The sequence below is a fragment of the Micropterus dolomieu genome, linkage group LG16 (assembly GCF_021292245.1).
Source record: "Micropterus dolomieu isolate WLL.071019.BEF.003 ecotype Adirondacks linkage group LG16, ASM2129224v1, whole genome shotgun sequence".
Classification (NCBI taxonomy): Eukaryota; Metazoa; Chordata; class Actinopteri; order Centrarchiformes; family Centrarchidae; genus Micropterus; species Micropterus dolomieu.
In genome coordinates, this window is record NC_060165.1 from 3,817,370 (window position 1) to 3,844,781 (window position 27,412).

Here is a 27,412-nt window from a genome sequence, read left to right on the forward strand (position 1 = left end):
GGAGGCTGTCTGCAGGGAGGAGTGGGCCAACATCCCTGCCGAAATGTGCACAAACCTTGTCACCAACTATAAAAACCGTTTGACATCTGTGCTGGCCAATAATGGCTTTTCTACAAAATATTAACATGCTGTTTGTCCAGGGGGTCAAATACTTGTTTTTCCTCATCAGATGGTTATCAATTTTAATAAATTCATATGATGTGATTTTCTGGAATTTTCTTTGGGATTCTGTCTTTCACTGTTAGAATGTACATATGATTAAAATTATAGATCGTTGCATTCTTTGTAAGTGGGCAAACCTGCAAAATCAGCAAGGGGTCAAATACTTATTTCCCCCACTGTAGCGCCAAATCACAACAACAGTTATCTCACAGCGCTTTTCATAAAAGAGCAGGTCTAGACCGTACTCTGTGATGATATTTACAGAAGCCCAACAATTCCCACCAAGAGCAGCACTAGGAGACAGAGGCAAGGAAAAACTTCCTTTTAAGAGGCAGAAACCTCGAGCAGAACCATGGCTCAGGGTGGGCGGCCTCGACCGGTTGGGGTGAGTGAGAGAGAGAGAGAGATGTAAGGAGAGAGAGAGAGAGAGAGAGAGGGGAGGCAGCCTACACAATATACACACAGAGGTACAGACAGTGAAGGTAATGTTGCTATAAACTAAATGAAAAATGGTACAGATGTTTATAATAGTGTTAATGATAACCATCGTAATGTTAATGATTATAATAACAATAATAACAATAAGACTAGCAACAATAGTCGTTGCAGCAGAGGGTGTCGAGCAGGAACACGGGGGCAGCAGGCGACCCGCAGCCACAGATCCAGACTCCACAGCTCCAGAGCCAGAAAACCTGCAGGAAGTGATGAGGAGGAGAGAGACGAGAAAGCACAAGACTACCAGAAAGGGGAGAAGTTGTGTTAGTAACATGCAATAATGGGATGAGGTTGCATACAGAGGGAGAGAAAGTAGAGGAGAGAGGAGCTCAGTGCATCATGGGAAATCCCCCGGCAGTCTAGGCCTATAGCAGCATAACTAAGGGATGATTCAGGACTACCTGAGCCAGCCCTAACTATAAGCTTTATCAAAGAGGAAAGTCTTAAGCCTACTCTTAAATGTGGAGATGGTGTCTGCCTCCTGAACCCAAACTGGAACCTGGTTCCACAGGAGAGGAGCTTGATAGCTGAACGCTCTGGCTCCTAGTCTACTTTTGGAGACTCTAGGAACCACAAGTAACCCTGCATTCTGGGAGCGCAGTGCTCTGGTGGGGTAGTAAGGTACTATGAGCTCTTTAAGATAAGATGGTGCCTGACCATTAAGAGCTTTGTAGGTGAGAAGAATGATTTTAAATTCTATTCTGGATTTTACTGGAAGTTAATGCAAAGAAGCTAAAACAGGAGAAATATGATCTCTTTTCCTGGTTCCTGTCAGAACACGTGCTGCAGCATTCTGGATCAGCTGAAGAGTCTTAACGGACTTTTTCGAGCAGCCTGATAATAAAGAATTGCAGTAATCCAGCCTAGAAGTAACAAATGCATGGACTAGTTTTTCTGCATCATTTTTAGACAGGATGTTCCTGATTTTCGCAATATTACGTAGGTGGAAAAAGGCGGTCCTTGAAATTTGCTTAATGTGGGACTTAAACGACATGTCCTGATCAAAGATAACTCCAAGATTCCTCACAGTGGTGCTGGAGTACAAATCCCTCTAATGTGTACTTAAGTACAGTACTACTTTGTTACTATCCACCACTGGGCTTAGCTTCGGCTACCTGAAACTAAGGCAAGGAATAGAGATGTTTTTCTATATTTTGGCTCTGGATGGAAAGCTATCATCCATCATGACGGTGTAAATAGCTGACCTTGAGCCACAGTGCTTTAAGCGGGAGCCCCCTACCCCTGTCATCAAGGCATTAAAATGTGCAACAAACAATTACAACACAAAACACCCTTCATAATCTTGGCACACAGCTTGGCATACATGCGTAGGTTCTGCCATCCTACTGTAGGCCTATGTGTACAGCGCTGCTTGTTCAGTGGGCTCCTTTGGGGCCAAATTTCTTTTTACTTTGATACATTTGAATTTTTGAAGTATATATAGTCTTATCATATTTACCTATTGTTATACTTTCTATTTGTTCGAGTTACTTATGAACTATAGGTAAAATTTAACTGCTAGTAAAAACTTGAGAATTGGCTGGGGCAGAGGGGCCGCTGCAGCAAATATCTGAGTGACTCCTCCTTATCTCGCTTTTAATAAGACTTGAGAGCCCTGTGTTGAGTACTTTCCTGTTGTCAGCACCGCATAATTCCAATGCCATTTTCTCACATTACTATAGTCAATGTGTAGTATATTATACGTCAAAGGCTTTTTATACACACCTTCTGCAGTGCCACAAATGTTAAAAGGCTGGCTAAAGAATCAGTAAAACGTGCCAGGACCTGCCGCTTGCTAGCATGTTAGCTTGCCCGCTGATGGTCCTAACATACATGTCAAACTGGGTCGACATCCAGAAAGCGATAACGTTACTCTCACCGGTCCTGTTGTCTTTATTTCATACTCACCGATGTCTCCAAAGAAATACGGCCGAGCACTTTCAATTTCCATCCTTTGTCTTTTCTCTCCGCGCCAAATTAACAACGTTAACACAGAAACGGAGACACGAGATGTTTGTAATCAGCCGAGTCCTTGTAAATATTTACATGCGGCAGAAGCCACATGACACACCCGGAACTCCAAGCCATGCTGGGGTATGTAGTGTTTACACCAAACAGGTTATTTCATGATCTGTGAAGAACGACAATTTATTCTATGTCAGGATAGATACTGCATAATACACTACATTATATTACAATACAACGAGATGGACAATTAAAGCAGCAATGATGACATCAATCCTGAGTCACATGACATATCAAAGAAATATGGTGGCTAACCTAACATTTTATTAGCTGATATGTTGTCCATGATGCTTCTTTTTAGAGTGGAGACATTTTAAGAGAATATCACCAGTCTCTCCTACAGGTTTAGAACATCTGTTCAGGTGTCACATAATGATGTGGGATGATCACAGTACTGGAGGTAGCTGTGGATGCGGTGGGAAATGTCCAGCTGACCTATGACCTCTAAGGCTCTGGTACCAAGCATCATCCTCACGGCGATTCTACAAAGCTGCTGCAGGCTCAGAGGATTACCTGTTGAGAAGAAGAGGTTTATGCTATGCTGAGTCAACAGCAAAAGTGAGAAAAGAAAAAAGGCTGCTAACAGCTCCTCTCTGGAGCAGTGCATGAACTTACTTTCATAAAACATGAGGCAGGCGTAAGCGGGAGAGGCAGGTGTTGTGTAGTCTATGGGCTTCCTTGCCAGGTTGTCACTGGCGTACACGTTAGCTCCAAACTCCACCAACAGCTCGATCATGTCCACCATGTTGACTCGTGCTGCATGGTGCAAAGCTGTCTCGTGGAACGTGACAGAATTCACGTTGGCACCTGGAGGAAGTTAAGACGAGCTTAAGCCTGTTTGTATAGATTTATGGACTCATCACAGCTGAAATGATCTGTTGCTTGCTGCTGTTGGTTTTTTCAAAGATATTCCAGACGGAATTCAACACTAATCTTACGCAATTCAATGCGATTCAAGTCTCTGTAAGTTGAATTTCATAATGTACTAACATTACCAAGAGCCAAAACTTGTGATGTTGAGCATACCACAACTGTCCAGCAGATGCTTTTATTGCATTTTTTTGTTTTTTAAAAATAAGAATATAAATATTTTATATATATATAAAATATATATATTCTTATTTTTAAAAAACAAAAAAACACTTTCAGTAGAACACTGGTACGGATCACTTGTCATGAGACATTTATTATATGTAAACCAGCAGTTCCTTTAGCAAACGGGTGAAGCAAGATTAATTCATTTTCATTGTTTATTGTACATTTTAATAAGGTTTCACCACATTGACTACATTTTTAAAACAAATCAAAATGGAAGAAGCAATGCTCTTGCATAAAACTCTGTATATATCTCATTCTGCTGCAGCTTGTGCTATGGAAAACAAATCACCACGGAGGGGTGCTGTGGTTAAATGTTAAATCACTGATTTCAGGGTGAAAGGGACAGAAGTTTGCCTCCAAACATCACTAAAGCAAGACTTGAACCAGGTACAATGAACAAGACCAGGCTGGCAGCCTGCAACGACACTGGCAAGAGGTTGTTGCCTACTAATTCTTTTTTTTGATGACTTGTATAATCAATTGGGGACTCTCTCACATCTAAATCATCAAATTACAAGGGATAGCCCTAACAAGCTCAGCAAACTTTTGCACCGGCTGAGCATAAGTTCATACAGTCAACACTCAGCTCTACGTTGTCCAACATAAGTTTCACACTAAACTCACCTCTTTGTTCAGTTGCACCACCCCTACTTATGCTTTCACTTAAAGGTGCCCTGTGGACTTTTCTTCCAAACAAAGTAAAGTCATGTTTACATTTGGTGTTACTTGCCAAAACGCATTGTGTGCATCCTTGAACTCTAGCAAATCTAGTGTGTAGTCCATTTCCTTCCTCATAAAAAAACTGCCAAGCTGATTTTAAATTTTATTAAATAAATAATAGAAAGTACAAAAATAAAAGTATTTTTAGTCCAACATTGGTTACATCCATACTTTACTTGCTAGCAGTCTTCTTCTTCCTGTCTTTGCTGGCGCATTGCTGCATATCTTAGCGCATTACATCCAGCTTTAAATCCGTGGAATAGTGTGAAACCACTGGCAGCGCTGTGTATTACGTAGCCCGTGCACAACAAAAACAAAATGGGGACCCACTCATATAAAAACAGTTCAACAGAGGTAGTAGAGGTCAAAAACTACACAGGAAACCTTTAACTAAGTTGACTGAATGAAAACATTATCGCGGAGTAAAACGTCATTCATGTAAAATGGGAAAGACACCTAACTTCTGTTTAATTAAAAAGGTGAAAGTAATGTATGCTTTCATGTGTGAGCTGTTTGTCGGTTACCTCATTAATAATTGAGGTATCATTTACCAGTTGCTTCTTTTGTATTTTGATGTTTTGTGCTAAGTGAGGATGGTTGGATCGATAAACCGTAAAAACATTAACAAAAGGTCTGCAGAAAACGTCCATCTTACATTTAGAAAAGACTTCTTCTTGCTCTCTCCATCTTTCTAACCATTCACCATGACAACACGTAATAAGGAATGACTTACACTTGCACAGGGGAGGTGTAAGTTATATCTTAGTATAAAGGTAGAGAGTAACTCTTTGACTACTTTCAAACTAAGCTACTTTTGAACTTACACATAGCTAGTGTGACAGCCTGCTGGCCTTGGCATTGAGAGAAATGTAGGACACAACCATTCAACACTTTATCACACTACAGAAATCTTTCATACTTTTGCTCTGTTTTAAGGACCGATTCATTCTTTCTGACACTGCAGTCGTCTTGCTGACCTGCATTAAGCAGCTCCTTGACACAGTCCACGTGTCCTTTAGCACATGCGATGTGAAGGGGTGGACCAAAATGGACATCATACGCCTCCAGCATGGCACCGCTGGCTATCATCAGCCTCACTACTTCAACATTACCTGAGAGGAATGTAAAGTTTTACTTACAGTGGAGACGTCTGATGGGGTATGACTGGTTGAACCCTGTCTTATTGCTGCTTAAGATTTACCTTGAATGCAGGCCTCGTGGAGTGGCGAGGCAGTGAGAGCTGTGAGGGATGGGTTAACTTTGGCTCTGTACTCCAAAAGCAGCTTGGCACACTCCAAGCTGCCAGAAGCACAGGCGTTACACAGAGGAGTGCTGCCATGGATGGTCCGTACATCTACCTGGAAGAGCAGGGTAAGATTGTTACCAACATTTTAGCGGCACATGTTAGGCTTACTGGGAACTATCACAATGTGAAAAGTGGATGATATAAATAAAGTTTATTTGCAGCTCAGTCTGCAAGGACTTGGCTTGGGAACCGGAGCGTGGACCAGTCATACAGACTTTTAGCTGGAGAGGTGCCAGAAAGTCCACTACCTGGGCACTGCCGAAGGTCCACGGTAAATACGGAGACTTTCTAGTTGCTTCCCAAACCTCACAAATGCACTATTAATTCTGTATAAGCCTGCACCATTTTATTAGGTTCATGATAAGATTTAATCTAATTTCTTTTAATTTCATGTATAAAAGTTAAGTTTGGTCCACTATAGAGGGAGCATCATGGAGTTTTGGTTTTATCCCACCTGGGCTCCAGCCTCCAGCAGCAGCCGGGCACAGTTTGGATGAGCCTGTATGCAGGCTTCATGGAGCGGAGTGATGTTGTCCACCGTCACCATGTTGACTGATGCTCCACTTTCTATCAGCTGTTTCAGCTGCAGGGCCCTGCCATGGGACGCTGCTTCATGCAGGGCAGTCCGGTCTGCCCAGAACCCTGATGCAGACAGTAACACATGAACAGTACTTTTACAAACACTTGGGAACAATGAAAGCTTTTTTCAAATTTTACATTTTCCTACAAATACTTGTAAGTCTCACAACTTTAAAACATATTTTAACAAAGCTAATACTGTAACTCTTCCCTCTTTGTATTTGTTTCCACAACATTACAAACAAGCCTTAGTTACACTGTAGACAAAATCATGCATGTTCATAAAAATTCTTTTACTCTTTAAAACTATTAAACTATTAGTTTTGCCTTATAGGCAAAATCAGACTGGATGCTAGGCAATAAATAACAGTAATATATCAAAGAAACGGGTAAATTATTATTGGTGGCTGAATTAACGACTATATGTGCGACCAAAACAATAAATTCCCTGTGTGTGTGTCTTGGCTTAACGTAGCTTCTTTAACGAAATTGTGTAACTTTGAATAACTATTTTTAAACAGTTAGTAGGCCTACATGAAGCACTTCTGGAACTGCCAGAACTCGCTTATTAGGCTACCTACGGCCATGGGTGACATTACAGCGTATTAATGTGCCGGCTGAAACTTCAATTTTAGATTTGAGACTGAAAGTGACAGTTGCACGAGCAGGGCACGAGCCCGAGTTGATATGATTAGACGTCAACAAACAACAAAATCGACTGCCATTCGAGACATTATTGAGGCAGCTGACATTTGCAGTGTGTAAGCTGTTGTGAAAACAGTTCTCACCGATATCACAAAGAAACGAACGGCGTGCTGCTGTCACCTCCATGTTTTCAGACACCTTGTGCTGGACTACAGGCGAACCACAGGACTGTAAACATTAGCCAATGCAGCAAGTATCGGGAGACCTGCCAGAGACGCAGCAGAGAATTGTGGGAGTCGTAGTTCACAGGTGTTACGTTTCCTGTGACTTTATTCTTGAGGTATTTCAGAGGTCTCCAGTTCAGACATGAAGAGACAACTCATTCCATTCATTCAACTATTCCATAATGCATTTGTTGTAATAGCCAGATTTAAATATTTTATGTTTTATTAAAATAATTTAATGCCTCAATAAGATCCACTTCAAAAATCTTAGCTGTTTAAATTTATAAAGCACAGTTCCTGTTTCTAACAGGACATAAATCAGACTGCAACATCATTTTTAATTTTGAAAACCTTTACTTTTTTGTAAGGCATGATTCTCAAACTGCAAATAAAATGCTGCTTTGAATCCTAAATTCAATGCCCGACATACAGTTAAGTCTTAAATTTCATTATTTGAATATCACAAAACAACTGTTCTGAGGGCGCCTTCTTCTCTGTGGTGGTTTGGTTGTGGCTACAACAACAATGCATACAATTGGTACTAAATAACCAGTATTTTTATTAAAAGTCAGTCTAAAGTTCAGGGTTGATTAATCTTCGGCCTCAGTAAAAAGCTGCTGTCAGAAGCAGACATGTGTTGCACACTTTCACCAGTCACTGCTCACTCCAAGCAAAGTCAGAAATGTAATAGAACAGATGACAATAGAACAAAAAGCACAGCTTTGGTTTTGACAGTTGTTTTTACTTTGCAGTACAGAAATCATTTGAGTCCAAGATGTTTTTTTAAAGTTGTTTAAAACAGAAGATATCACAGGGCTCTCATCAATTCAGCACTGCCTCAGTACACATTTGGTCCTTCTTAAGCAATTACAGTCAACCACACTTCCCATTAATCTGCTGTCAGTGCTCGGGGTCGTCCATCACTTTGCATAATACAGGAACTAATATATCTCCTCTGATGCGTTATAGTAACTCAAACTGTTGAAAACAGGTTCAGGTGGTTTATGCTGGACTACAGTCGCCCTTGTGGCTTGGCTTACAGTATGTGTCTGGCTGTACTGGAGATTAGACAAGAAAGGGGTTAAAAAGACACAAACATTTAAAGCCCACACCCATTAACCACTTTAATTTCACAAAACCTGACGACACAAGCTGACGGCTGAGGTGCCACCTCACACCACTGCAGGAAACACTCAGCTACTCGCATGATTTTATGAAGACCTACAAAGCCAAGCCACTTCTCTCTCACCCTGACATGAAAAAATACTTGCAGAGACAAAATAGCGGATGTGTAGATATTATATATCTTCCAAATGCCTTTTAAACAATGACAGGAAAAAACTGACCCCCCCCCCCACTCTGTAAGATATTACTGATTATGACTTATAGATTTGGCATCTTTGGACTATGCATCACCTTAACATGATGAAGCAGAAGAATGTAGGGTATTACTGTATATTAGGCATAACCAGTGTTTAGTGCAACATCCATAAAAGCAAAGCATAGCTCCCTCCCTGAACCCTATCCAACAATACTATATCATATCTCTCTATATGTCATGAACTTCCTCAATGGGCAAACCATATACTTAGATAATCAACCAGCCCATTGGTGTGTACATTTTTGTGTAGGTTTTCTATTTTTTTGTAAGATTTCAGTTGTCGGCAGCGTTGTCTTTGATAACCAGGAGTGTTGCAGACACACTTCGCCTCTACTCAGCGGCGTCACCAAAGATGTCCTGCTTCTTGCGCTCCATCTCGGCAAAGTCAAAGTCTGAGCCCGTCATCCTCCGGTAGATGTCTTTGATGTCGTCGCAGGTGGTCTCAAAGTGAGTTGTGGCGTCATATGAACGGGAGATGAAAATCTAGGAGGGGAGAAAACAAGGTCAAAAAGCGGTCCAAGAAGCATTCTGTCTGTGCTAGATGGATACAGTCTTCGGCCAAAGATGAGGCCATAAGCCAACAGAAGATAGAAAGATAAACTAAAATACAAAAAATGTGTTATTCTCTATTGAATAGCAACAGATGGAAGGAAACCGACTAAAAAGGCTTCCTTTGCAGGACGGACATTCTGCTGACATAACTCTCCCCTCACATGATGGCAGCAAAAAGGCACAGTAGTGCAAAGACAGCAAGTTAATACATAACAGCAACATGCCGAGGCACATTATCCGTTACATCAACACTACGTTCAGACTACAGGGGAAAGTGGCTCACATCGGACTGTTTCGCTCATGTATACCCACATTAGGATACAAAATCTTTGTTTTCATTCATTCATTGTGCAACATGGTCTGGCACATTGCTATGCAACAGTGTACTCTTGCTTGGTTTTTGTATTCTGAAATGCTGCTTTGGTATTCTGGTGGTGAAATGGGGAACTACATGAAACAAAGGTCCCTGTCCAAAGTGAATTTGTCAAGTTGCATTATTCTAACAATTATATTTAAAAATTAGGGATACACCAAAACGAAAATTTTTGGCCGAAGCTGAAGCCGAATATAATGAAAAATCTGCCGAATACCGAACAAGTACATTCACATTTTTTACATTTATTTTGCCTTTTTTACCACTGCATAAATTAAATAGTCAAAATGTGCTTTCCCACAGGATTTGGAGAGACTATAGTGGGTGGGTCCGAGGCCTGAGAGGGTCCGGTAAAGTAAATTACATGTGTCCATTTACTATTAATGGACACATGCAATATGTTTAATACTTTCTGAGAATATAATCCAATTAATATTTTTTTCATCCTGTATAGACACCTTATTTTGAAAATCGGACGTTGTCACGTGTATCCTCGCGCTAAATTCATCACGTCTGACCCAATTTGATAAATTATGTTGTATGAGGTTCTTGTATCGCATTACATGAACGGTTAGCTTAATCGTCTTCTCACAAACAAGTGAAAAAACACTCAAAAGCGGTTCAGACCGTTTGTTGCCTTTTCTAAGACGTGCTAGGAGACAGTTCAGCAGAACAGTGTCTCCAAACAGCGATTTTAGCATTTTTCTCGGACACTTTAAAATGCTCCCACACTGCCCACATGTCAACGTAACTGTTCAGTAAAATTTAATCAGTCTTTTGACGTATTAGGCCGAACACAGAAAGTGCTATTTTAGCCATTTTCGGCTGATTAATTTCAGTGCCTATACATTCGGTGCATCCCTTTTTAAAATGACATTGTATTTAGCTAGTGTTTAGTTTCACAGACTGACGGAACATGCTGCTCGGCTTTGAATGCTCCACAGATCCAGAAATTAAAACACTGATGTGATGTGTTTAAAAGTATAACAGAGATTCTATTATTTATGATCCATTAGTGTACAGGGCCAGAAAATTACATTTGCAGGCACTTCTGCACAGACAGACTTCCCACTTTGTATCATTTTGATAAGAAAATAAAGGGGCAGCAAAGAATGTATAATCTTTCTGGCATTTCTTTCAGTAACAAACAAGCGGGAAGCTTCCGGTCTGAGACGTGAATCCAACGTGGAAGTCCTTTAAACCTGCATTCTATTGAACGGCCAGCAGGGCCTTTTCTCTCTCTTCTGGTTGCAAAAAGAAGTCCGGTTCCATTAGAAATAATGGTAAAATGACCCTACTTCTCAGCTGATTTATACCTCAGTAAACACTTTCCTAATGAGTTTATGGTCTCAATCTCTAGTTTCAAGTCTTCTTCAATACAACACGATGTTCATTTAGTAAACTATGGTCCTATTTAGAGGAAAACAGACCATAAAGCAGAGTATGCTTCAGGTTGGGATCATCTGTTATTGACAAGTCGTCCATGGCAACCTGTCAATCAAGCTAGAGTGACTCGTACCCACGGCACCGTTGCATTAGGAGTTGGCTTTCACTTTCTCTGGTGAGAACATTTAGTTTTAATACAAGCCCTGTTAAAATGACAAGGGAGGTCTAAAACATACAGTAAACAGCGCTATGGTTCTTTATATTTAAGGTATCGTACCTGGCTGTCAGTGCCCATGTCAGTGGGTGCATACTGGTCACTATAGCTGACAAACTTCTGCTCGATGGGCTCCAGCAGGTCCAGAGCCGGCTTGACTTCTTTCTCAGGGTCGTTAGTCTCCACTGTGGTGCTGGCGATGGCGATATATTTACCCTGTGCTGCCACATTGTGGGCAGAGGAGATCATACAAACGTAGATGTCTGGAAACAAAAACTAAAGTTAATGCCCGGTGGTTTTCCTGTAGATAGGTTAAAATATCTTTATGTAATGTTATCTGACTGATTGGTCAGCTGTTTTTCATAGCTCTCTCTAAGTCTGTTAAAACTAGAGGTGTCCCACAGGATTGCACACATTTACCACCACTTCTGTAGGTTTAATTTGTATAGTGGAAACAAAAAAAAGCAACATAATGCAGAGATTTGCTTCTTTTGGACATTCTAACAAAAATATTACTGACGTAAAAAGATATTTTATTTTCAATATTACTGATATAATTAGACATCAGTCCCTTTTATATTCCTCATCCCTATATTCCAAACCTCATGTAGCTTTTTCCTTACATTTGTATTTGATTTAAGATAAAGAAATAAAATACTACTGTCTTAGTCATCTGCTCATTTCCTTTGCGTACTCACCATGCTTCCTGTTGACTTGATTCTGGGGGATGATGATCTGGCAAGAGTTGACGTTGCCAGTGTTTGCGATAGGGTGACTCATGATGCAGATGACTCTGATCACCTGACCCACTTTGGTGGCACGATCCATAGCGTAGCTGGGGTCGCAGATCAGCTGCTTGCACCTGGCAATCTGTGGTGACAACAGAGCCAAAGGTCAGAGATTATGGGATAGGTTTAATTCCTGAAGAAGTGAAATATAATAATGGGCGACAGTGCCACTGTCTTATCCATTGCGCCATCACCCCCCATCCGACTGCTCTTTTCTAAGCGACGTATTTATGTGACGGCAAATTTTACTGCCGTGATAAAACTATAATGTTCTGAAGATGGACTACATGCGCATCTTTGACACTGCGCCCGATGTTGTAAATGTGGACAACATGGTGGAATATATTACTTAATAACCAAGATAGCAAAAAGGCAGCCTACCAGTCACTAAATAATGGACAGGGTTGTCACATTGAGAATGTTTGCTCACACTCACCCTCCTGCCCACCCATAGGCCTATTTATCAACATGAATCCCAAATGTATGTAGGCTAAATACACTGTTTCCCACAGACAGACAGACGGGGCAAGAGGAGATGCTGAGAGAATATATGCGTTGCATGGAGCTCTGTCATCAAATACGATTTTACCCATTTTAAATAGTAACAAAATCTATCGAAAATCAGCGTTGATAATGTGGCAGGCCGCCACAAATAAATCAGTGTGTGGGAAACGCCTACTGTAGAGGGTATCCAGCCTGATCTTTGCCTTTATTAAGGCGAGGGTGTCAGCATCTGTGAGTGAAGTAAAATTAATTTGCTGCAGCGACACGACAAACCTGGAGAAGCCCTTGACTGCGCATGGAATAAACTTAAGTGCAGAAAGTTGCTCCGTCTTTGCTGCAACAAGACAGAGCCGGTGCAGTCATCGTCAGCTGCTTCAACATGACCACCGTACGAGCAGTGTTGGGCAGTAGCGTCGCTACAAGTAGCACCGTTACTAGTTTAACTACATTTCTCAGTAGCTTGGTGGCAGCGTCGATACCCAGCCCTAGTGGGTGATTTATTTTATTTTATTTTGGAAAACACTTAATGGCTTATCTTAATAACCCAAAACATAAAACAGTGTTGAAACATTAGATTACAAAAAAGCCAAAAGAAAACAAACCAAAAGAAAGAAGGTAATTGTGAGTCTTATTAAAGTATCATAATGTGCGTCTGTAGTGCAAGGATCTTGCTAAATATAGCTGATGGATTTTATTGTTTGAATACGTGCACCGCTTTAAATGTTGCCGCCGCAAGAAATTGTTGGACGGCATTCTCTCCTTTCCTTTAATAAAAGGATGGTCCGGTGTACCCTCTGCTAAAGGAGATATGAAAGGAATCATAGAGGCACCTTTCCTTAGCTTTTACAGAATTCGAACAGCTCTTATCATGGCTGCCACTGAAATACTTCCAGTTCACTTCACTCAGTTAGGAACCTTCCTAAGTAAAAAAGGCTTTTCGAACACAGCCTATGACTTGTTTATTATTGCCGAACTCGAGGCTTCAGAACGGTATTTAACAAACCAACGGGTGGTATCACAGTGACTATGTCCACTTCTTTTTTACAGTCTATGGTTAGTAAAATAGTTTGTTTTAAACATCACACTAATTATGGAGCTCTTATAGTAGCAGTTCATGTTGTTTTGTTCTGTTTAGGAGTTAAGTTACAGACATGTAATTTGTTTTAAATTTTGTTTGTTTTTTTGTTTAGGGAACTTTGGGTTTAATATTATATCACATTTGTTTGTTGTTTTGGCCAATGCTCCTCTCTGATGCTTATAAGAAACAGCTAGGTTGAACTGTGATTCGTACTGTGCAGCTGGCCATTCTGGGAAGAAGTGGGAAGAGTTTGGGAATCACAAAGCACGTTATGTTTAGATTTCCCCTATCCCAGGGACATAACAGTCATGATGACAGCCACAGCTGTGCCTACACACAAACATCACAATGTCTCAATGAGCTTTACAGGCCGCTCAAACAACAGACTTTGAACCAACACATCTGATAACAACATTGCTCACCTCTCCCTCAGACTTGACTCCCACCACCTTCCCATTCTCCACCACGATCTCATCTATGGGCTTGTTCAACATATACGTCCCACCATAGATGGCACTCAGCCTGGAATGGGAAAAAAATATTATCAAAGGATGTGAGAAGGATGAATGAATGGTAGTGAGCTACATGAAACAACAATTTTAATAATGTGACAAGATTATGTTAAACACTGAATCCTTAACATGGCTACTGATATAGATCTCCACTATTCTGTTACTATGGACTCCATACAAAAGCAGTGTATTTATATATCATCTGTTTAAAAAAACCTGACTTTCCACTTTAAGGGGAAACAGTTCTTTTTCGATGTTCGTTCAGCACTTCTACTCACAAGGTTCATTTCCCAGGTACAGACCTTCGTCACAGTGGACAGTTTGACAGATTCTAGCAGGGAAAGCACAGGTGTAACTAATAACAATGACTTAAATTCGCTAGTACGCCATATCAGTGAGCCAGTATGCACAAGACAAGGGCCATGAAATAGGAAGACATCACAGAAGACTTTATGACATGTGACAGTAGGAAAAGCACAAGAATATGTAATAGCTGCTTTAGTTTCAGGGTTCGTGTATTATGTGTGCTGGCTCACTTTCACTGGGACACTTGAATAGAACATAGCCATTGTTAATGTTATTAGTAACACATGTGCTTTTTCTACTATGACTAATCCAAATGTCTGCTGTGAAAAAGGCCTATTGGGATATTATTCATGTTTAAACCACACCGCTGTTGGGGGAGCAAGGGATTGAACCACCGACCTTCCGATTAACGCCCAACCCGCTCTACCTGCGGCTGAGCCACAGCCGCCGCTGCAAGTTCGATCGGTCTCTCTGTTTACAATTGATCGGCCCCCAAAAACCCACATCTGTCGGGCTCTACTTTGCAGCAGCAAGTAGCAACAGTTTGCTAAACCACAACTTAGCCAACGATAGATTACATAGATAGATACATTTGTTATTTTCGTTGTTCACTCTACTTGATGGTATTTGTCATGGTGTTGGATTTCTCCAGAATCTTATAAGTTACCCCAACTTTATGATGCAGAGAAATATCATGAGTTAAGTTGGAAATGTAACAGTAACTCATATGTTATTGAATTTATAAATAAAATGTTCTATATCAGTATATATCTTATTGAGATATAATATGACCTATATCTGGATATACATTTTTTGTCATATCGCACAGCCCGTCTAAAAGGCACTTTTATTCCCTGGGTTTTAACCCAACAGGAGAGCTGTGTGGACTTCCATTGCCTTTCAATTGTTTGAGCCATTTGTTTGTGTGTTGTCTATTTTAATGTGTTCTTATATGTGTTTTATTCCTTGTGCAGCACTTTGTAAACCCATTTTTAAAAATATGCTATATAAATAAAATGGACTGGATTAAAACCCTGGTGATTCTCAGGCAAGTTCTGTAGATATAAGGAACATCCCACGATTTCTAAGCAGATTTATGAATGTTTATTTACATAGGAAATCAGAGATAATTAGATTCCAGAAAGTGCAATTCACACTGTATGTAAATATGTACATCATGTCTGTGTGTTCACATTTGACTGAGTTATGACTTTTAAAAGGAGTTTTGATTCAAACTGCCTCCAGTGGTTCAGGGATTATCAAAGTGGAGTTTACAGGGCCTAGCGTCACTTATTGGTCAAACACAGAACCTGTGGCTGCTATAACTTGTGTACAGTTTTATTCACAAAATAAGGATTTTTTGCTAGTATCAACATTATGATAAGGAGCAGACAATTTCTATACTGTTTATCAACATGAAAAAACACATAATGCAGAGGAATGACAAACAGTGCCCTTTGGCTCCTAGTTTAGTCCCTTTACATCCACAGTTACTGGAAGATTGTGGTGTATTAAAGAAGAGTGCCCTACCTGGCAAACCCTTGCGGCAGTTCTCCCAGGCCGTACAGTGGGTAGAGGTATGGGCTCTTGCCATATCTTGCCAGAGACTCACTGTAAAGCTTTATCCTGTTTATGGTTTCAATGCAAGGTTGATCCAGGTAACTGAGTGGAGAGAGATGAAAAGCATGAAAAACTCAACCAACTGTACAATTTAACAAGGCTGGGTGACATGGTATCACAATCCTGGGCAAGCCATCATTAAAACAAAATTTATCAAACAACTAGAAAGACCACTGACTCATCTGTGCGGTAGAGGGCGAGGGAGTGGCCGGTGAAGTCCATGACGTCCTGGCCCAGGTTAAATTTTTTGAAAATGTCCCTCATGGTCGTGTTTTGGGGGTCGACGCCTTCCATGGTTTTGGGGTCGTTCTCGTCAAAGTTGGAGACAAAGATGAGGAAGTTTCTGAAGCGCCTTTTCTCAAACAACCCCATCAGACCTTTAGGAGACCAAGAGTTTAGACTTGGATTGTACCATGTCATAAGCAATGTAGAGTAAGTGACAGGCAAGCTTTACAACATTAATGTCACACAACCAGAAGATGAGAGTGTTAAAGTTTAGAGCCAAACATCACTAATAACTAAAATCAAGGGCTGAAGAGAAAGGCAACATTTTTTTTTCTCATTTGCTCATTTGCATAAAATAAATCAATAAAATTGTTCAATTGTTTTAATCTGTCCACACATTCTTTTTATAATCCCTGTTTCACCCTGTGCATCCTCCAATAACTTACCAGATGCCAGAGCCTCAGTCTCAGTAGAGGGGACTTTATGGATTTTGCTCGCTTTATACACAAAGCTGCCCTCAATCACTTTGAAATCCAGGTAGCGAGTCACTTGTGTGATCAGCAGCATGCGGACAAGCTGACCTGAGAGAAGGAGATGCAAAAAAAACACAAAATGAGGCAACTATTTCATTTATCAAAACAATTTTGTTAGTATAATACACACAGGTCTGAAACACATACACATGCACAAACATCAACAAGATGAAGAGTCAGAGTGAGGGGGCTGCCACTCAGTGCTGGAGCCCCTCAGGAGGTGAACTGGCACCTCTCCAGCTACCAGTCCACACTCCGTAACTCTGGAGTTACGAGCTGGACTTGAACCCGCCACCTTCCGGTTCCCAGCCTAATCCTTACAGACTGAGCTACTGCCCCCCTTGTGTGGCTCAGCAATGGTGATAAATTATCCCAAAGTTCCACGAGGTGGGGACAACTTGCCACAACTCCAGTGACGCTGGGGCCCCATCTCTGTAAAATCAGACATTGAGCAACCCTATATCGCCAAAATGGCATAATCCCATTGTGAGATTGACAGTCGAATCAGGCTCCGCCCATCGAAGCATTAAATCTTCGACTATTCGGGGTCAGCCCTAATGTCTACAGATAAATGTCAAAAGCTGTGAAATGAAGACACAAAAGGCCATATGAACAATCATATCTGTAAGGATTCTGAGGTCATATAAACAGGGTTTTAGGGGGTGATGCCCAAAACATGCTGTGCCATTAATGTCTAATCACTGTGGAGAGCATCAGAACCAACCAAATTACTTTCCCCAAATCTAAAGGTTGTAGTTCCTCCAGTAGGCTGGTCTTTGGATGTTGGTTTATTATCTGCTCTAGCTTTTCCAGATATTTGCTCAGAGATATGGTTAAAAATAATGGCCCAATGTGATGTGAAATTACATATTTGTCAGCGGAAAACATAACATTTTCTTGGGGGAGGACCCCCAAACCCCCTTGACCATGACTACTATGACCACCACCAAAACATTAATCTAACGCTAAATCTAACATAAACTATGGGACAACACACAAAAGGTAAGCTATTCTAATGTGCATCGTGTGCTCATGGACGCAAGAGCAATGCTGCTGAGACATGTTGTGTTGGGGTTTTATATTCAGAAAAAGATGCTTATATGCTTCACCTCCGCTGCTACAACTCCAGCCTAGGGGAAACACTGCGTAACACATGTAAGGATAACTTTTTGTTTATGTTATGTGCTTTGGAAAAGAAGAAAAAAACTGAATCAGAGTTTTAAAATCATCCTATTTCAAAATCGGTATGTGTCTTAAAAATCCCATATTGGTCAGTCTCTAGTTCCTGCGGCTACTTAAGATATTTCAAATATTAAACATTGTTTGAACCATGACACTCTTTTGTTGGAAGGCAAAATGTTCAACATACAGCCCTACTAACAAGTTGAAGCTAACAGCTCTGCTGGGAAACTGTCAGAGGTTAAAGTCACAAGCTAAAGCAGCACATGATATACGGGTGAGTGATCGATGTATACCATTGGCCATAAGGAATTTAGGGATGAGGTCCACATTCCAATCTCGGCCTTTTCCCATCGACTCAGGAGGTTTGCCAGGAAGGTTGAAGCGCTTGTAGAGCTGTAGGGAGACACAGAACCAGACTTGACATCAGTAACTAGCTGTGCGTAAACTTTGTGAAGAAGACATCACTGATATGTTTGGTTAAGACAGGTAGAACACGTGGGCACTGAAGAACCCTGTCTGTACAACCAGCTTTTTACCAGTTCCAGCTGTTCATTTCCTTATTAGAGCTTTACCTGTTCCCATATATCAGCCTTAAGATACAAAGTAAATATTTAGATGTTTGTCACAAAGTCGTGCCAGTAGGGTCAAACATCAACTCACATCTTCAAGAGGCGTGATGGAGGCACTCTCGGCTCCGTAGTAGGAGTTGCGGTCCATGTGCAGAACCTTCTTCCCCTTCACGGACATGATGCCTGATAAAATGCATTCCTGCGGGGAGAAAACAAAACAGAAGAGGAATCAGATCAAGATCAACAGGATGCTGTGAAATTCCACAGACAAGGAAAGCCTCGTTTCATCATGATTTCCTAAATATGGCCTACCTTCCACTCAGCTTTTATCAACAACTAAATGAGGGAAATGCTCTCAACAGTGTGTGTTTTGTTCCCATGACAATATATTAAACCCATCCGTCACACCACCCCCGTTTATTTAACAGGAGGAATCACTCTGTGTTGCCACCATTTTTCATAGAAACAGACGAATGCGGTCTCTGTCTGGCATGGCTGAGGCTTTTCATCCTCTGATCTGCGGGGATAAAAGGTTTTGGCTGCATGCCTGTCTAGTTGGACCAGCAAGCAGGAACAAATAGTGGAGACTGTAGGATTAACAGATGGACAATTTAGGGAATACCTATATTGAGTAGTACATGATCAGTTGTTGTTTTCATTGACTGCATTGTTGGGGTATTTACCCCCACAAGGAAATACAGGGAAACTGCTACATTTGATGACAACATTTCTTGATTTTTGTACCGCGACCCATCTTAGGTGTTGTAGTAAGCAACCTCTAATTAAGACAACAACTTAAGCCACCATGGTTTAGCGAAATAGCCAGGTAAAATATATCGGAAAACCATCTTGTTAGAGGTTACACCCTGGAAACCAAAATATGTTTGTCAGAAGGGACATTTTCAGAATTACTCATGTTCTCCTCCCTTAAATGTAAATGGAAAATACAAATTAAATTATTCTTGTAGCAGCATAGTGAAACATAGTAAACCAACAACTGGCTTACTGTTGCGTTGTTCTATAAGTAGGGGCGCCCTGGTAGCCTGATGGTTAAGGTGCATACCACATAACCACAAAGTCTTTTGCTCAGTTCCAGCCATTAACCTTTGATACATGTCTCTCTACACCGTCTACTAGGGCTGCGCAATTAATGACCCATCACGATTTCTGCTTTCAACGATTATGAAAACAAGTTAATTGAATTAAAACGATTGTGCCCATGCTGTTTTACAATGACACTCATTTTGTCTTGTGTTATAAATCCAGCGCACCATTTCCTTTACAGCTTTAAAAGCTCAATAAATGTCAATCAATAAATTGTGTTAATGATCATTATTTCAATTATGAGCAAAATAATCGTGGTTATGATTTTTGCCATAATCGAGCAGCCATACTGTCTTCTGTCAAATAAAGGCAAAATGCATCAAATATAAATCTACAGTAAAAGGTGACTTACACAGGGGAGATGATAAAAGTCCGTCAATACTGCTACACCAACAGAGCTATCCATTAATAATTCTAATACAAATATTGGATTTACATGGGAACATCATGCTGGTTGAGTGGTTAAGATGCATACCAAAGAACCATAGCATCCTTGGTTCTGTTCCAGCAGGGGACCTTTATTGCACGGACTCTATACTATGAATTGTCAAATAAAGCAAACATTTTTAAAAAACTATTAATTTGATGTGATGTACCCTGGTTTGTGAGGTATTTAAATTTGATGAATTAGACAAAAACAGACGCTTCTCATTATGCTAGTCACACTGTCCACCACAAACGTTGGATTTATACTCGACACAAAGGATTAATAAAGGCTCCACTGTACATAGCTATAATCGTAGGATCGGATTAGCACCACAGCAACGCTACACTGATGTGTCACACATGAATGGGCCATTTGTGCGTCAAATACATTCAGTAACTGTTAACATTCTCTTCATCACTTTGTAATCTAGAGTGACAGATGGGTTATGCATGTTTTTATATAACTTGATATACAGCTATATATCCTGCTAAAGTTTCCCTCATTTTATATGGCTTTAACTTAAACTATAACTACAATTACATTCTCAGTTCTGTGACGCTTATTCAGATATTCACACTGTAATTAAAATATGAATTGATGTTTGACTAGTTCTTTTTTGAGTAAATATTAAAAATGGCTTTGGACACAAAAGCATGAAGGGACAGTATAAGAAACAATTTGCGACCACACACTGGTGTATCCACGAATTCAGTTCTGACACACCCATTACCAACATATTATCCAACATGCTTCTGTGGAGCCTGGAGGATGATTACAGCTTTCACTGGGCTTGGTAATGATGGGGGAAAGTGTGCATGCATGTCAGAGCCAGGAATTCCCACAGGCCAAAGGCCTTAATACGATTAAAGCAGCGGGTCTGTAGATTCAAGCAAACACTGTGTGCATCATGTGACTGTGTGGACTCCAAAACATGTTTTACTACTGAATGACAGCCAACACTCAGGCAGTGTCACTTGTTTATCACATGACAAAACACAACCACGCATCATAACTTCACTGGGTGATGTCACCTAAAGCCTTTGCACACAAAGACTGTATTTTCATATGCATTTTTGTTTTTGCACATTGAGTCCGATGCGTTTTATTATTCTATTGCTTGCTAAAATTCACAATAGGAGACAAAATGGAGTCGTCAAGCAGTGAGGATGCTTTTGTGGACACCTCATCTGTCAGCAGCTCCTGATGCTGATGTCGCTCTCTCTCTCATTTCCTCCCTCACTTCTCTCCACTGGAGGAAGCTTTGTCAGCGCAGCTACCTGAAGAGGCTGAGCTGCCCTCCCTCTCTGCCTCCACACTGTCACTCTCCCTCTCCGTCTGTGTGCTGTCCTCATCCCTTATTTCAGCCTCCTCCTAGTCATCATTCATATAAATATTACTATCTGACCTCTATTATCTGAGTTATAAAATGAAAATGTGCCTTTGATGAATGCAAAGACATGCAGAAAATCAAACCTGTGCTGCAAAAAATAAATGTTTTCAGGGCTCCAGGTGAACCTTTTTCACAAGGAAGTGCTCCTAAATGTTTTCATTAAGGAGCACATGTACACAAAGACATTTAGGAGCACAGTGAAAAATGTTCAAGTACCAGAGTTAATTAAACTATTTATTACATATTGGTACTGTGTGTGCACACCTTGTCCTTATGTGCAGTTATGATTACATGCACACTGTGCGCATAAATCACATAATTACATTTTTATGGGCATATGTGATTGAAATACTCGCACTGTAGAGCTCTCGTATTAAAGATAATACAATCTTGACAGGATACAGTCAACATGCGGTCTCAATCAATGCTCTCATTTCCATATGCTTTATCCACACGTGGTTGTGACTTAAAAGACAAATGCTCTAACTGCCATTTTGGGATGTCCAAGACAAAAGCTGACAATTGTGAGAGAAACGTGGTGAAATCTTTGGTCATTAATTACAAACTAGATTGTACTATGAGGCAAGTGCTCAAACAGTCAGTTTAGAGGTTTGGCGACTTAAGGCAAATTCTGACTGTTGCTACGGCCTAATAGATTCATTTGTTTGCTCAACACAATGTCAAAAAACTCCTAAAGCCCTGGGTGAAGCCTTGTTTTGTCTGACCAGCAGTTTTTATCCAAAACTCAAACATATTCAGTTTACAGCAATAAAACTAAAGAAAAGAAGCAAATCCTCACACTGAAGAAACCGCAACCAGAGAATGAGACAAGTTTTTAAAAATGATTTAAATTGATCAGCAAAATACTTTTGATTAATGGAATGACTGTTGCAGCCCTAGAAAAATGTATTAACCACAGTGCCCGCCCAGTTACAGTCCAGTACAACAGCAGAAAAGCCACAATAAAGTCCAGCAGCCCAACAGATTGCATGCAAGACTTTATTGGACCCATCTTGCTCAGTGTAACATGCAATGAACTTGTAAGACAGACGACTAATGGATATGAATCTAATTTTCAACGTGGGTAACATTTTTTTAGTTAAGCTGGCGGGCCTGCACATACTTCTGCTATCAAAGCCAAATGCAATGCTTTTTTAGTTTTTCCTGTGTGAACATGAGTGGTGACATGAAAACACTGCAACTGTTGGGTACTGTGCATGTGGTCAATGTAAATTTAACTACGCTTCTAATCATCCCCTTTAAAACCTCAGTTACATACCTACTTCTCAGAAAACCTGCAACGTCCAAGCTAGCTTCTGCATAGGTGCATTCCCAAAAATAACATGCCGCAGTGAAATCCGATCATGCCCATCTGAAAATGCCTGGGTTTCATCTATTGTAAGATCTTGCAATGTGATTTGTTTGAGGGCCATTCAGTACTGGCTACAGGCTACACATCTCTGGGGAAGACAGAGCAGGTCTGATGTGTAACTGTCACTTCCTCCAGGTAACACGTGACTGAAGCCGACCTGCTGCCGCTTATATAAACACAGGCTTTGACACAGAGCCGGAGGCAGCCTAGTCATCACTACCACTGCCAGATAGCAGCGGCCATGCTTACAGACAGGAAAACACACTGGTTCAGTCCAAGTTCAACACACAATAAGAAAATCAAAGGCCATAAAAATCAAAGAGAGGGTGAAACTGAACATCGCACTCACAGCATGACGATACCAGCTTTGATTTTACTACATTAACACACTGCTCCGTGTTTCAAGTCAAAAGACGCTGTTCACCTTTAATCAACAGGCTCGCAGGATCAACAGAGCAGGGAAATTACATAAAATCACCACTCTAAAGGTTTTCTCATAGGTGGGAAGCAACTAAGTAGAGATGAGCAATATAAAATCAATGAATCGATCAGCAGTCATCAAGCAAAAGGTTTAGCATTCAGTTTCCAGATTCTCTGATGCTTTCCTCTGTTTTCTCCGGAAAATTGTTTCAATATTTTCTGACCTTCTATAAATACGCGATTAGTTGATTAATCAAAGACATTAATATTAATTGATAATGATAAATAACTATTAGTTGCAACCGTAACTAAGTACTATCTATCGCTGAGTCTTGAAGTTGCAATGCTTGTTACTTTTATTAAACTGCAGGGCTCGACAATAACGGTGGCCTGATGGCCCGTAGGCCCATTTAAAAAAAACAACAAAAAAATCGCATTACAAACTCAACATCCTGTAGGTGTTTTGCAGCTCTTGGCGCGCACTATTGGCCGATCAAGAGTTGTAGTGTTGTGATGAGTGGTTGTCAAATGTTATTTCTCTAATCTCAATCAATCGGCAACCTCTGGGTCTGAAAAGTGAAACCATGCACACAGATTTTAATCTGCATTCTCTCCAATAGCCAGAGGGGGCGAGTCCGCTGGTTGCAAAAACCAGTCCGGTTCCATTATTCCACCTAATTATTACCTCAGTAGCCTAAACACTTTCCTAATGTGTCTTCCAGTAATATTTGGTTATTATTATTATTATAAAGTTAGTAATCTTCTACATTTCTAGAGATCGCTTAATCATCACTTGATTGGCAATGCCTGAAACATCTTCATGTGCTGACCTTTATTCATTATTTTGTGAGCGAAAGCAAGCACTGGGTCCATTTCCACTGTTTTACCACCATTTCCTCTAATTTGATGGGCATAATGATGGCAGCAAATGTATACTTCTCTCCAGTAAGAAGTATACATTTGCAAGTTCTGTAAAACTGTCAACAAAACACTTCATTTTACTTTATATTCACTTTAAGGTAGCAACTGACAATTTCATCTCTAAGTAATCCATTACCCCCCCCCCCCAAGTCATTGTTTGGTGAATAAATTGGCAGAAAATGGCCAGATGTGAGACCTTCAAATGTCTGTTTTGTCTGACCAACAGTCCAAAACCCAAACACAGTCCGTTTACATAAGATAAAGAAATGCAACAAATCCTCATGTGTATGAAGCTGGAATCAGAGAACGTTCAGAATTTTTGCTTGAAAACTGACTTAATTGATCATTAAAGTAGTTCCCAAAAAGTAGTTTCTATCTATCGACTAATTTATTGACAGACTAATTGTTGTAGCTCAATCTAACTGAGGGCTGCTATAGATTTACCAAAGTAGAATTTTGAATGGAGAACTTATACTTTTGGTAGAATAATATTCAACTGCACTTGCTAGTTTTCCCTTGGGCAGATAAAAGATTTGTAGAGCACTAATATATTCCCCACCGCCACTGGTTGTTTTTCATCAGTCTAGTGACTGATGTGAATCCATCACTGCAGCCTTTCTATTTTCCTCAACCACTGAAATGCCTTCCTATCGACTTTTCTCATCTTCCGGCAACAAGTTGCTTACTTGGGATCACCTAGAGTATCATCAAGTGAATCATACTGCATTTAAGTACAGTTTGATATCTTGTGCCAAGCCACCCCCCTTATGTGTCATTAGCAGTGGACAGACGGGTAACCCCATCCCCAGCCATCCAACCCATTAAAAACAGAATACAAATAAACAAAGGGCCGACTAATCATCTCCGTTCTAGATGCACAGAAGCAGGATTTATGAATCTGATATTTTAAAAATGTTATAAAAGGCTGCCATTGGTGGCAGATAATATTCTATTTAAGAATCTGAACTAGCAGTTGTATTTATAGTGGGAGTTAACTTCTTAAAAGATAAGCCGCATTCTCTAGTGACATGATCTAAGCTGAGTAAAATAACACTGTTTACTATATTGATTATAGGCCTATTAAAAAGCTATGTAACCTGAGTTAGTAGTCATAGCAGTACTAATGTCAGTGTGTAGTATAAAGGGGGAAGTTGTCAGATATACAAACATTAAAATACTCATTTGCACAACGGAACTACAACCATGTGAAACTACATTGTGTGGCAAGCAGTATGCAGGGCTTTTAGGCAGCCTGGATCTCATTTAACTGGGCTATATTCAGGAGTACTTGTAGTGTACTTTCAATTCCTCAGTCTAGGAGGAACCACACCCAAATGTGAGTTAAATCCACACCCTGCCCACCAAAATATAACGGACCCCCTTTCTGCTTGACTGCTTAAGCCCTGCTCCCTCTGCCTGCTCTGATCCTGAAGCAAAACACTTTGTAACTCAACTTCTTAACCTTCTGCATTAAAACTGTGTGCTAAGGTTCTCCAGACTGAGAACAGTTCAGCAAGTGCAATGAATTTAGCGCCTTGAAAAGGAAGCTGATCAGTGGTCTGCAACGAAATCAGCACGGTAACGTTACTTCCATGTCATAAAAATCGACGGCAAATCAGGAGGCCTGTCAGGAAGTATACTTTTGTATATCAGGATATGGCATGGTTAATGCTGAAAAAGTTAATTTCCGGATAAACAAACCCAGACAAAGTTACAAGAACATCTTATTAACATTATGCTTGATCAGCCTTTTAGTGCGCAAGTTAAGTTACAGATTAACAACCTATTGCTAAAGTTTCTGACTGACAACGACACAGTCCAAAGTAATCCAGCGATTTTGCATAATCAGCCAGTCCGTTCTTTCCTCCAAAGGTATTCTCGTTAGAGGCATTAAAAGTGCTGAGGCTTCTTTAACTTTGCCACAATTTGCTTTCTTAACGTTAAGCAAGAAGACGATATAATTGTAACGTTAACTTTACGTACTCCATCCTGTTGAGTCCACCGCAAGCAAAGCGGAAATTTAGGACATCTAGCAGTTACTTATTTAGCAACTTGCAGTTGTGTCTGCTTTCATCAGATAAGTAATCACTAGCTTTGGTAATGTTACATTAAGACTGAGATAAAGTCAAACAACCGATTCAACGTGCACCGTGAACGAAAGATTAACCGGTGACACGTATTTATTCTGGCGTTAGCAGGCTAATTACTTAGCTTAATTAAGGTCGGCTAACGTTAGCATACCAGTCATCCGCGTATAATCTTAACTTGAGTGAGAAAAGCTGACTGAACTGCCGCCCAACTTCCAAACAAGCGGCTAACAAACTGGAGTGGAACCAAGTTCCACTCGACAGAACAACAATTACTAACCACAGCGCCCGACTGGGAGTTTGAAGGTAGGGTTGTGTGAGTTAACGTTACGTTAGCTACCTATAGATATCGTTAATCTTTCTAGCCAGTTGCAGATAGCATAGTGCTAACACTTAGCATTAGCTCACAGTTTCCATTAACAGTAGGTTAGTTAGTCGCTCACTCTCGGTTAGAGGCTAAGCTAGCTATTTAGCGCTAGCCCTTCTGATTAGGCCCAGTTAGCTCAAAGCCAAACTACCAAGAGGCTAACTGCGTTGGTAACAGGTTGCAAATCACTTCCACGTTGCGTGAATCGCGTCGTTAGCTTTTTTTTCCTCACCGTAAGCCCGGTGCCCAGAACGATAACGTCGTATTCTTCATTCATTTTTTCAAATCTTTACTCTTCTGCTCCTGAATATCGGGAAAGAAGAAAATGGAGATCTGCGGGGCTGGAAATGAGAGGGGCTGCGGTTCAGCGTCAGGCGCCTCGGAGGGCGTGGCTTCTCAGCTGTCAATCACTTGTAAGAAGACGGCTAAAGTGTCTGAGTGGAAATACAAAGACATGCAAGAGAGACCTGGCTCTACAAATTGACATGGTATAATAATGATCACTTGTTGTGACATTACCATTAGTTCCCATATAAGCCTCTTGTTGTACTGTATGTTTAATGTTCTGTGCATTTTCTTAAGATTCAGATAATGTATTTAGTAAATAACATTTAACAGCTGCCTTGAATTAGTTAGAGACATACAGGCTTCTGAAAAAAATTACAATGTAGTCTCACTTCACTGTGTTGCCAGAGTGTAAAGGATTAGTTATGGGCCATAAGAGACGAAACTCATTAACATAGACAAAACCTGAAAATTTCATACACATTTACATGCACACACTAGTTTTACAAACTGTACTTTCACACCAGCCAGCCAAAAAGACGATGGAATTATAAGAGGGGGT

The 27,412-nt window shown here is 40.5% G+C and overlaps 3 protein-coding genes across 3 annotated transcripts in view; all 3 read right to left on the minus strand.

The window, feature by feature from the left end:
• The window catches only part of LOC123985033 (ankyrin repeat and SOCS box protein 13-like), a 17,711-nt gene extending 14,976 nt beyond the window's left edge, over positions 1 to 2,735 (minus strand). The window contains exon 1 of the mRNA XM_046072381.1: positions 2,566 to 2,735. Within this exon, the coding sequence (XP_045928337.1) occupies positions 2,566 to 2,608 (43 nt within the window). The 5' untranslated portion in view covers positions 2,609 to 2,735. The remainder of the gene's footprint in view (positions 1 to 2,565) is intronic.
• A 52-nt stretch (positions 2,736 to 2,787) lies between these two features.
• asb13a.1 (ankyrin repeat and SOCS box containing 13a, tandem duplicate 1) lies at positions 2,788 to 7,330 on the minus strand. The gene is made up of 6 exons (XM_046072380.1): positions 7,174 to 7,330; positions 6,261 to 6,448; positions 5,702 to 5,858; positions 5,478 to 5,612; positions 3,298 to 3,489; positions 2,788 to 3,195 (listed from the first exon to the last, which is right to left on the minus strand). Exons 1-6 carry the CDS (start codon positions 7,214 to 7,216, stop codon positions 3,041 to 3,043), a joined length of 870 nt encoding a protein of 289 aa, XP_045928336.1. The 5' UTR covers positions 7,217 to 7,330; the 3' UTR covers positions 2,788 to 3,040.
• Positions 7,331 to 7,975: 645 nt separating this feature from the next.
• Positions 7,976 to 26,953, minus strand: gdi2 (GDP dissociation inhibitor 2). Its single transcript, XM_046072370.1, has 10 exons — positions 26,798 to 26,953; positions 18,569 to 18,676; positions 18,202 to 18,301; positions 16,640 to 16,774; positions 16,147 to 16,345; positions 15,879 to 16,010; positions 13,953 to 14,052; positions 11,859 to 12,030; positions 11,224 to 11,423; positions 7,976 to 9,118 (listed from the first exon to the last, which is right to left on the minus strand). The coding sequence occupies exons 1-10, from the start codon at positions 26,840 to 26,842 to the stop codon at positions 8,966 to 8,968; spliced, it is 1,344 nt and encodes a 447-aa protein (XP_045928326.1). The 5' UTR covers positions 26,843 to 26,953; the 3' UTR covers positions 7,976 to 8,965.
• Positions 26,954 to 27,412: the final 459 nt, after the last annotated feature.